The 12,766-nt window shown below is 36.0% G+C and overlaps 1 protein-coding gene across 1 annotated transcript in view; it reads right to left on the reverse strand.

The window, feature by feature from the left end:
- Window positions 1–10,021, reverse strand: part of LOC149808220 (uncharacterized) — a 64,641-nt gene extending 54,620 nt beyond the window's left edge. Inside the window, exon 1 of the mRNA XM_089975072.1 lies at window positions 9,865–10,021. Coding sequence (XP_089831198.1) covers window positions 9,865–9,867 — 3 coding nt within the window. The 5' untranslated portion in view covers window positions 9,868–10,021. The remainder of the gene's footprint in view (window positions 1–9,864) is intronic.
- Between the last annotated feature and the right edge of the window lie 2,745 nt (window positions 10,022–12,766).

Raw genomic sequence — 12,766 nt, forward strand, 5'->3', positions numbered from 1 at the left:
ATTTGTTTTGATTCGTCTCAGTGCAGTATTTTATTTCTTTGTGCATGTAACACTTTTTGTCTCACAGATATTAAAGAGACGTGGGTTTTTTTATCTTGCAGTAGAGACGTGAATAGAACCAGAGCAGTATATATTACCTAACGTTTTGGAAAAGATAACGAAGAATAGTTTCTTCCGTTCACAACATTGACAGATGTACCGTTTTCTTACACCCCCACCCCCAGCTTTATAATAAACATTAAATCTCGTCAGTTACAAGAATAAGAGCGGTACTAAGGGATAATTACTGGCTTCATATAATATAGGAGATAACACTATAATGCTTGAACCTACATTTGTAAGTGTTGATTTTATAAACAATTCAAATACTAACGATAATCAATCTGTTATTCTACAACATTTCCGAAAACTTTCAGGATCCGCAAAGAGACAATAACAAACACAAATTCAAATCTTATATTGAAAAATTTGTTTCATTCTTCTTACATAGATAATCGAATGCACAACAAGAAAAAGACAACACCGAAAGCTACGTAATTCTAGCGTAATTGAAATTATAATGAATAAGTAATTGATGTATAGTGTGAAACAAACTTGGAACTAATATGTCCACACATGCACTGAACATAAAAGCATCTATCACGAATATGACGACATAAGCACTGAAAATATATGCAGTTAACACTATTGAGAACAAAACTGCTGACAGAGTGATAAGCACTCGTCCGATATGAGCATCTGCTTGCGACAACTCAGACAGGATTGGACGGAATATATGGAAAAACACCGAAACATAAGAGCTACATTAAAATGATGTCAAAAATGGGATTTGTTTGGTACAAAATTTTCATAATCATGTTGAAACCTTTCATTCAAAATCACATGATTTGACTTTAAATATGAAAACTAATAGAGGAAACTGAGGAATTTATACTTGTGTGTATAATAAATGGATGTTATGGTAAATATAAGTTTGCATGAAATAAAACTACCAAATAAACAAAAAACGCGGTTAAGAAGAATTTCCACATATAGAGCATGAACACTGTAAAATATTTTGTGAGAGAGAGAGAGAACACACAAAATGTAAAACCCTCGTGATAGTATGTCTTTGACATTTCCACATTTGACGAAGATGAATACGAATTGTATAAACCTGATTTATGTGAACATTGGCACCATTTAATTTCAATCAGGTTGTATAAAGTAGGTTCCAGTACGGTTGAATCACGCACGCATTTAATAATGTATGTACCTTTAGACGAATGGACAATTATATTAAGTACGCAAACGAATTACATCATTAAATCGAATTTTCTGGCTGAAATATCAAATACAAGTCACGAGCTTTTGAACACAGAAATAAAAAGAATTGGAAAGAAACTCCACATTAATGGATACTCCAGATCACCAGAAGAACATCAGTATTTTCTCCCATCGAGTTGCCACTCAAAATATTGTATTCAAGCCAAGCTCAACTTAGACATTCAACAACCATACAACGAATTGCCGTAATACTCAATCAAGCGGAACTAGAACAAACTGTGGATGATGCCGTAGGAAAGACGAAAATTTAACAACCGGGACGACCTTCAAATGTACAAAATTAGGGACAATATTTAAAGAATACCATTCGTCCTGACATTGGATCCAGCTTGCCTCCAGTACGCAAAACCATGGAGCAAAACTGGTCCACGATTAAATGAACTAAAACCCTAAACAAGTTTATTAAAAACCCACTTGATTTACAGATTAACATAATATAGCATACCGTGCACCCCAAACAGTCGCAGACACATTCTTGTTAAAGCAAAGATAAGCCCAGCACAAACCAAACTACGCATGGATCCTCGGAACCCTGTTTGGATAAAAGATGCAAGGCATGCCGAAATATGACCAACATATATCATATTTTGTGTTTTCCATGTGGAGGTACTGCTGTGAATACTCAAATGACTGGGTTTCTCGACCCCGCCACTACAGCGCCTGCACATCGAATATCTTCTCTACAACAAACGGGACACTGACAACTGGTTAAACGCGCCGGCACCTCATACTAACCAAGACGGAGACACCGCAGATATAATGCTATCGGTTCTTATTTACTGCTCTTACGTTTTCCATGTAAACAGTTGCACACTATCATTTTCCTACCACCTACATCATATCCTTTCTACCAGCCACAAGTGACACCAACAAGGCGGCAAAGATACTGCGTCCGAACAGTCGTCGGTTTCAGACTATGTCGCGTTACACTGTTGCAAGCATGTAAACACTACGCTACTATGACAGTTAAGAGGCTTGCATAGGAGACTTGAAGCATCATCTGCACGATCAACAGTCATGGTGTCACTCCTTCCATGTGGTCATTCTGCGGTCGAACCAAAAACCAGAGTTTTCCCAATAAACACTGATCTTTACAAGCTGATTTTTTTTATCTATACACGACGAAAAATAAAAGACTATTACAGATGATGTGATGGTACTCAACAGTTTCCAAGCTACACTAGACTATAGAAAAGGCTTATGAGGAAACGAGTCTATAACACGTCATAAATCCAAGCACTCCCTGCTTGCCACGTTCAAGGATATGATACATAGAGTGCGCATCCTACATGACAACGCATCTGCGTCTCTACCAAACCCATAAACCTTCCCAGGACCTCAGCTCCTCTACCTAAAGAATTAAAACTTTAAATGTCATATTTCACTGTTACGACTGACTCAAAGGCACTCTATGCGAGTGGTTCAATTTAAAAATCCATGGCACTATTGAGGATTGCTTCCCAAAAAGAAAAAGAAAACAAACCAGTTCTAATTTACATCAGTTGTGCTCGAAGCAGCAAATAAAAGACTTCTAACTTAACTTCTGGAAGTTAAATCTGTACATGATTAATCTTAAAAAAATTACCAAAAAACAAAAGAGGCATCTATCTTGACATAATAATATTTAGCAAAAACTTTACAAAATTCGTTCCAGTGAGCACTGAGAGCAGCCGCTGAATTTGGTGTCAAATGGCTGTTTGATCTTGCATAGATGTGAAGGTAGGCTGCTGTTCGAGTACTTGGTGGAACACTCAACATTTTGCGTCGATAGTACTGCACTGACCTGAGTGTACTAATCATCAGTCTGCAATTAGCTACATCAGCAGTCGGATTCAGTAACGTATTGGCACCGTTTTGTCTGTCGTTTTAGCAACTACTCGAGCGATAAGTATTTTCGTTAGAGACTCTATTAACAATTCTGCAGATATCCTCCACATTCAACATTCGCAATCCATCCTCGTGCGATAACTTTCCTGTATGCACGGAACCGCGTTGTTCTCAGCCAAACTAATACGATGACAACCCAAAGTTCCCACAAAATATCACTGGAGCAACAGTCTCGGCATCCGAAGAGTGCTTTCAGAAATGCTAAAGTCACACTTATACAGACGAAATATTCTAACCCACGAATTCCTAATGTCAGCTTCAACGTAAACATGTCATCTTCTGAAGCCTTTCCAAGCAGCCAAGAAGTTGGCTCCATCACGAGTTTTCATGGTGTTGCAGTAACCACTGATGAGTTGGCTATGAACGGTGATCAACATTGGCTTTCGTCGACTAAGTTGTTCATACCGCCGCATGCTGATCATAGACGTAACAGCTCTATCGCATTTCACTAAACAGTGCATGTACAATAATTGTTCTTCATTCACATAACTTACAGGCTTGGGGTTTTCTGTACGTTTTTATTATTATTTTGGAACCTAGATTACACTAGACACTCTTCCTTCTCCAGCCAATATCTTTGTTTAAAGGCTTGGTACACTAATATTGGTAAAGACCCCGAATCATTACTATTGCAGCCCTGGATTTATGATCTCGTTTCATGCGGTTTGCATTGTTGCATGTGCCACTGACTTTCTCCTTCTTTATGTTATTCGTCTAATTTCTTGCTTTGTTCTTATAATAGCTCTACATTCGCTTCGAGTTACAATTTTACGATCGGTATTCTCTTCTCCACACCTGGTTTTAAAACCTTTTCCGACCATTGAAAGCTCAGCTTACGGAAAGCCTCCCATTCGATTCCGATTCGGATTGCTTCCTGAAAGCTGCTAGGGTATTGCACCAGATCTTAAGTGTCAGGTCTTCATCCTGAACGGCTCCCAATAAATGATCTTTTGCAAGTCGATCGCAAATACCAATTGAGCAGCCAGGCAACACCAGCGAAACAAATCTTCGTATGGTTTGCTCTAATTCGGGTAGCATTTCGCCCTTTTTCTGAAACGGCTTCGACGCTGAACCTAATAGTATTCGTCTTGGATGTACGGCACGAAGCGTGTGTGCGTATGATTTGGATTTTGAACGTATATTTAACAATTTTCAGTCATATCGCTACGATGTTTGCAGAGTTGCAGTTTATGGTGCTGTCTAGCACTGGGGCATCATTCCGCATACATGTAGCATGATGTCCCATCCAGTCACATTATTCTGACACCTGGCCGACCAGTCCTAACACTTACCTCTTAATACTGAGCGCCAGCGAGGCAGCTGTAAGTATCATTTCTTTAATTCTTTGGTATGACTCGGCAGGGGTTCGAACCTCCGGGGCTGACGCTCTCCAGTTATTGATCATTGCACAATGTCCGAAATGGTTATAAACCATCATTTTTATGTGATTTAATAAAATTTGTTTATTTTGAGCTGGAAAATAATCTCTCTCTTTTTCCAGTGCCAAATTCCTTGGTCGATTGCGATTTTTGGCGTGGTGTCTCTCGTCTTTCTTTCTTCGCTGAAGCTCTCCTAAATAATGGCCCATGCCTATGCTTACTGTTTCAGATTTATCTGTGACGAGGGTGTCTTTGGTTTTCACGAGGTTATCGGCCCGCGAACTAATCACCCTCCCAGGAACTTGGGAGGTGTTTCGATCATAACTATCATACCTCTTGCCGTCAGGTGCCCCCTCTTTAATTGTCAGGAAATTCAAATGTTCAGACCTGGTGTAGAAGTCATACTGAACTGAACATCATTGTCAATGTCGATAAGCATACCGCGTTCCCAATAGTGGATGGCCGTTGTAATAGCCATACGACAGATTAGTAATAAGTCACACTTCAGTTCTTTGTTTTTTATTTCTTTTGCGACACAAAAATGATTATTATTGTCTAAGCAATGTTATCTGTTAATGATTACTATTCAATGACATATCCACAGACGTAGAGATTTTGTCAAATCTCTACAGATTTGGAAAGTTAACAGAAATAATATCGAGTTGTCGGCTTTAGTAAAAACAGAGACTAGGTGGGTATAAGCTACAACAGCTTCGTATGGTTCTTCTAAGTTATAAATTCATGACTCCCGAATGGAAAGAACTCCTTACAACATCATTTTGGTCATTTTAATTCACGTCCATTTTCGTCAAAACTCTCGTTCTGATATGGTGTAGACTGAATTGATGAACATCAATGACAATGTCGTTAAGCGTACTGCGCTCCCACTAGTAGGTGGCCATTGTAATAGAACTTCAGTTCTTTCCTTTTCTTTTGCGATGTCAAATGATTACCAGCTAACGACTGCTAGTCAAGAGTGTATCCACAGATAAAGATACTTTGTCAAATCCCTACAGATTTGTAAATTTAATAGAAACAATATAATGTTTGCAGCTTTAATTAAACCAGAGCCTGGATGGGGGTAAGCTACAAAAGCTTTGCATACACATAATCCTTCTCTTCGTAATTAAACACAAATATATATATATATATATATATATATATATATATATATATATATATATATATATATATATATATATATATATATAAGAACTCACGAATAGAAAGAACTCCTTAGAAAATAATTTTGGCCATTTTAATTCACCCTAGAGAGATTATAAGACTTCAATCAAGTCCGCCATTTTAATTCACCCTAGAGAGATTACGAGACTTCAATCAAGTCTGCCATTTTAATTCATCCTAGAGAGATTATCAGACTTCAATCAAGTCCGCCATTTTAATTCACCCTAGATAGATTACGGGACTTCAATCAAGTCCGCCATTTTAATTCACCCTAGAGAGATTATCAGACTTCAATCAAGTCCGCCATTTTAATTCACCCTAGAGAGATTATCAGACTTCAATCAAGTCCGCCATTTTAATTCACCATACAGAGATAATCAGACTTCAATCAAGTCCTTTCTGCCTGAAAATGCAACTGACCTAAGGTCTGGTCAGGACAAAAAATTACTCACTGACCCGATTTTCGAAAGCAGAATTGCCTTCTATTATTAAAAACATACTCTATTTTATATTCTAATAAAATTTTACGTGAATAGTATCAGTTCATAAAGAACTATATCTGCTCCCATTTAAATGGAATGAAAACAAAGAAACATATCTTCTTTCATGTAATAAATGTTGCGATAGTCTGTTTCTCATATTAAAATGGACCTCAAAACAACAATCACTGTCAATTGAAGGGTTGTTAAACGCACAAACTTTACAAATAATAATATAATCTAATCACCTAATGACCACACATCACGAAACCTTAATAATTTCACTGTCATGTATTTTCTTGCTCATATTTGTATGATTCACCAGTAAGCTTTTCTAAGCAGAATATTGATACTTCACACGATACAATACAAAACACAACCCAAGCACAACACAAAGATGAGGTGCTGTCACAAATTACTAAACACGTTTAACAACAAATATCCAAAATTATACCCGATGATAAAAAATTCGGGAGGGTCCATATTATGAAACTAGTACATGATGTCACAAAGTCTCGTGAATGAATTGATTGTAAGTTTAAGAAATACTTCCCAACACCAACTCAAAAGGATCGACAAATACTCACTAAAACCTAAAGCTATTCATTAAAACCTAAATATAATTAGCACAATGAAATATTATAACATGACACATTTGTTAAATCCAGTATGTTGGGGAGACCGAAACATTCAACAAAATGACGAATCTACATCGATCCGATTGGCAAACCAAACAATTTGCTAGCGGCTACGTTTTTTCGCCTGCCCACCCTTTCAGCTTCATATTTTCCTGACTGGAATAACCAACAGTCGAAATTTGAAACTCGAAGCCTGAAGACCAAAGGAAACTTATTGTTTTTGCTGCGTCTGAACTTTCAGACCAGGCCACTTTAATCAGGAGTAATAAACACCGGTCCCTTTCTCATGTTTACGCTTGTTTGGAAGGTTTTACCTTCCATAGGGCTATTGTGCGATTCTTGGTTTTTACATTTTTGAAACTGTACTTATAATTGCTACCATATATTCACTATTTTTCTGAGGTGTCATTAATATATTCATATTATCTCGTCTTTGATTTTAAAAGCACGTCATCTTTACTCTTTGGATTATAACCGTGTAATAGATGTTTTCCGGGATAAAACTTTCGGTAGCCATATATCACCATCATTGCCGTAAACCAGTGGTTCCCAACCTTTTCGAATACGAGGAATCCCTCATAACTTAAAACGTTTCGCGGACCCCTACGTGATATTAGCTGTATCTTTAGGCTCTGGCAAGTGAGAAAATACACAACTCTTGGAATAACGTTAATAATAATGTGTCCACGGCCCACAGGATGGGAACCACTGCTGTTTTAGTCAGTCCAAAAGGACACCCTCGGTTAATCTCAAAACAGTACTCTTGCTACCTGATATACCAAAATGTAAAATAATTCAAAGTACGCAGTTTTCTGGTTTTCAAGATATATTGATACTAAACGCTTTGATTGTGATAAAATAACAAAACATTATGCAAATAGCTATTATCTTCACGTTTTCGTGTTAGTATTGCTGATTTGTTTGTGTGTTTTCTCTTACTCCACCTTTGCTTGCCACGCTGCTGTTCTCTCTCTCTCTCTCTCTCTTATATATATATATATATATATATATATATATATATATATATATATATATATATATATATATATATATATATAATTTATATGACGCTGAAGTAGGTTGGTAAGTTATATTGGTGAATGGAACGATGGATGAATACATTGCGAGATGAATGCGAGTCTCTGGTTATCGGAATGTTCGATATCTTTCTCGTGATAGGGTGTTTTATAAAGACCGTGAGCCGTGCTTTTGTGATAAGGTTATCGCTCTACCCACCGTATGATGTACCCGCTTTGATTCGCTTGATACCAGTACAAGTAGACACATGTATGTATGTATGTATCGGGGTAAGGGAGTGAGAAAGTGACCATTCTGAATTAAAACTTGAATCTAAATTATTTAAATATTTTGAGATATTTACAAATGTTTGAACGAAATAATGCATTAGATAAAACTAAACAAGAAGTTAATTTTTTTAAAGTCCATAAAAACACTAAGTTATAACGAATGCCAAGTTTGTCAGTGTGATCTGCACACTACGGCGGTTATGCTTAGCCCTACCGTAGTTTTGACGCATATTCCGAATTAGAGGTATCGCAAATTATTGCCCATACACCGTACTGTGACTTAGGAACATTTCCAAAAATGAGGTACTGATTTAGGCTGTTGTACTGTCCTTTTCTCAACAGATCATCCGATGACATCATGATAATATCCAAATATAAACATATCCAAGGTAGTAAAATGCAATTAAAACTTTTATTCCGTCTCATCACCAGTATTATTTTTTTTTAATTCAGTCAAAATCACATCAACTGTGTTTGCAAAAAAAAAGCATACTCATTGTCATACAAATTTAGGCGACATTAAAGCGTTTCAATGCAGTGCCATCGCTTTCACACGCTGATAAAATAGACAAAATAAATGTCCAGTAATTTACCCCACCCCTTGAATGTGTCTGAACCTGAGACTAACCACTCTCCTGTGAGTGCGAGGAGAATTTTCTTGAATACGAGTTAGTGGTCCTATTCCACTCGCATTCTTAATCGTTTGATTACCTGATACTTGTTTAATGTATATCCTGTGTGGGAGTATTTCTCTTGTAAATCCTTTAACTGAAGATAGGCGATGAGATTCCAAGTCTGCTATGCAAATGAGAGAAAGATAGAGAGAGAGAGAGAGAGAGAGAGAGAGACTTTACAAGGTAGAAGATAGTTCCACTCAAGTTTTTTTTACTTTTTTCCAATCATCCGTATTTTAATAAAGAAAAGAACAAAGCTGAAAAATTTGTAATGTGTAACAAAAGGAGGATAAACGTATTCTTATTGTCTGAGACTGTTACATGCGCTTTTAAAAATCATTCCGGCACACCTAGCATGCTATCTGCTGAGAATTTGGTCAAAAGATCTCCAATTATACGGTCACAGAAAAGTACTTTTTTAATTCTTGTTCTCATACTTACTGACAGATTTTTTCTTCTCCAAAATATAATGAAAAGCGATAAATATGGTCCCGTTGAACTAACTTGAGGTAGGAAAGGTGTAGTTTGATATGAGTTACTTATTAAGATTCAAACCACAGTTAAAAAATTTCTTCTTTCGAATTAGTACCCTATTGTTAATTCCATAGTGCACCGCCTCTCATTTTATCTAACACATCTAGCCCTGATTTACTTTCGTGATACACATGTACCAATAGTTTGTCTCGAAACATTGTAAAATCAAATAAATATATATATATATATATTTTTTAAAAGACTTAAACACTGCATTGTGATAAAATGTTTAGAAATCTGATTTGTCAGATATTCTGCCTTTCCATTCAAAACACGCCCGTTTCACTGGCTCAGTCCCAAAATCACGTGAGATTAGGAAACTCCTAGTCTAACTCAGCCTTCTAACTCCGACTTTTATGTTAACATAAGTTATATTACAAAACACATCACTTCCATATAAGCCGAACTGTAATATTCAGAGTATAAAATAAAAGGAAATATGACAAAATACAAACCATTTTGTATGAAGAAAATCTAGAATGTTGAAGGTGCGCAGCTTCTACAGTTCTGTCTCAGCTCTCCATTTGGACTGTGAACGATAGTTATCATTTGGTGTCAATTATCTGGATATTATCTACCCCCATGTAGATGATCTAGACCACGCAACCTGTACCATCGTACATCAAACTAAGTTCCTACGTGTACCCAACCTTGTTATCTATCATCCTCATGTACATTTATGTACGTTTCATTCTGGAATTTGTACGTAATCTGTCTAGTTTTTAAACATTACCATTAATTTACATAAGGCTGAATTCAAAACTGATCAAAGTATGCATGGATGGATGGATGGATTGGATGGATAGAAGGATGGATGAATTGATGGGTGGATGGATAGATAAATGGATATATATATATATGAATGTACTTGCTGAATTTATTTTATATTACATGTGCATGCATAATTTATTCGGTTGTCGTCTGAATTGATTTTTTTGACTGATTGATTAGTTGGTGTAAAAGGTATTTCATTACCAATTTACCTTTCAATTATCCTGCATTTTTTGTAAGGACAGAAGTTAAAGTTTACTTCATTACCTTGCTGTACTTCCTCACATGTCCTACGGTCTTGGTTTTCGATGATATACTCTTCAGAAACTAATTATTAAAATATTATAACATTCAGAGAAGGGTTACTTTCTATTTCTACAAAAGGAAAATACAGGGGGTGGGGATGGAGTGGAGTGGGATGTAATACTAATTACCGAAACCATCTACCTGCAATAATGCAAACACAGCCAATCAATATATATATTTCCAGTTTATCAATATTAGTGGGTTATAAATACATACCACTGGAAATTTCGGAGATTCTTATTTCCGATATTTCTTATGTTAAAAGCCGGAAACATTTTCTTAACTATATCGGAATTACTTTTAATTTTCAAATATAGATTATGGCAGCATCTATTCAGTTGTTTCGCTATCTCTCCGTGTAGCTGTTCTTCGGTTGTATCGCTCTCTACCCGTAGTAGATGTCATTCGGTCGTGTCGCTATCTACCCGTAGTAGATGTCATTCGGTCGTGTCGCTATCTATCCGTAGTAGATGTCATTCGGTCGTGTCGCTATCTATCCGTAGTAGATGTCATTCGGTCGTGTCGCTATCTATCCGTAGTAGATGTCATTCGGTCGTGTCACTATCTATCCGTAGTAGATGTCATTCGGTCGTGTCGCTATCTATCCGTAGTAGATGTCATTCGTTCGTTTCGCTATCTATCCGTAGTAGATGTCATTCGTTCGTGTCGCTATCTATCCGACATTAATAAGCTGTATGCTAGATAATTCTTGTCACATTATTTCGAATGGAAATGTTTCTGATTGTGAAACAGAGATCCACTCAATTTAGAGTAAATATAGGCAACTTCATACATAATCATTTCGAGTCAAGCATCTGAGGATATGATATTATGGGACACCCCCACCCACCCGATCATTTTCACTCTTCACAAGATATAGTTACGTTTTGATCAATTAATTACTCCTGATTTTGTGATTATTCTAATAATTTTATTATTATTATTATTATTATTATTATTATTATTATTATTATTATTATCATTATTATTATTATTATTATCATTATTATTATTATTATTATTATTATTGTTGTTGTTGTTGTTGTTGTTGGTCCGATAGGCTATATATTTAAGTTTAGACAGATATAAGATTTACAAGTTAAATAATGCGTATGTATATCGAAGGAAATCAAGAACTCAAGAACAGTTAATATTTTTAAAGGGAGCTTGAAGTGTTGGTCATTCTTTCGCTAACACTGTCTAACAGTGTGTCCGTAATAGAAACTGTCTGGTAGCGAAATAGCCTTTAAAACTGTATATACTTATTGTATGTGCTCACAGTGCGTGCAAGATAAATAATAGAAATATTAACAAAATGAAAGAACATATTTACAAATATTAATCCTAGAGGAAATAACTGTAAACAACATACCTAATTGTTCCAGCGTGTGGTTTTATCAAGATAGCAAATACTGCTTTTAACGAAAATCTAGGCCATTGAAGTGCAAGTCCCGTTGTGTAACCTTTATATTTAGTACTGATTCAGTTAGTACAACGTGAAACCATTAAAATGTAACAAAGATGGATAATAACTTGATATTTCTTTTTGATGAGTGGATATCTCCCTATGATATTAAGACAACCTGACCAAAAAACAAAGAACAATTACTAGCTGTTTCTTTTGAAAAATTCAGTTTTCCTTTTAAAAATAGTCCGAAATGCTTTTAAAAATAGTCCGAAATTTATACACTTTAATCGTAATTTGTTTTATGTAATCGTCTGCTAATAATTTTAGCTAAAATATAAGAATATATTTTTTCTATACGAAAACGAAACCACTGAGAGTTAACTAGTAGTACGCATGCCACAGCTCTTAAATCTGTTCTTACACGTTTGTTGGTTAAGTTACAAACACAATTCTGTTTTTAGAAAGAAACCCATCTTTTTCTCGCATCAGTCCGTATACTATGAAACTAATCTCAGTGGTAATTTCTGTTCTACTGACACGGGGGACATCTTCTGTTACATCGTCTCTGTTTTCCGCGTATGAACAAGTATCGTTGATATAAATGCATCGTGTGATTATGGACTGGATTTATGTGGCAATTCTACATGTAGTCATCAGATTTCAGCGGCGACGGAGCAGATTGTTGACATCGTAAATTGTGTTTCTGTTCCGCCACTGAATGTTTGAAATCATAATGTGGGGAAAATATGAAGACTTTCAATAGCAATTATCAAAAAATATGCTATGGAATATAACGTTTATTTCATTTTGAGTGCAGTAAGGAGGATGTAGTTACACTGGGAATATAGTGGAAATTACAGTACAATTTCGAA

The sequence above is a fragment of the Sinohyriopsis cumingii genome, chromosome 1 (assembly GCF_028554795.1).
Source record: "Sinohyriopsis cumingii isolate HCF-2022 chromosome 1, ASM2855479v2, whole genome shotgun sequence".
Lineage (NCBI taxonomy): Eukaryota > Metazoa > Mollusca > Bivalvia > Unionida > Unionidae > Sinohyriopsis > Sinohyriopsis cumingii.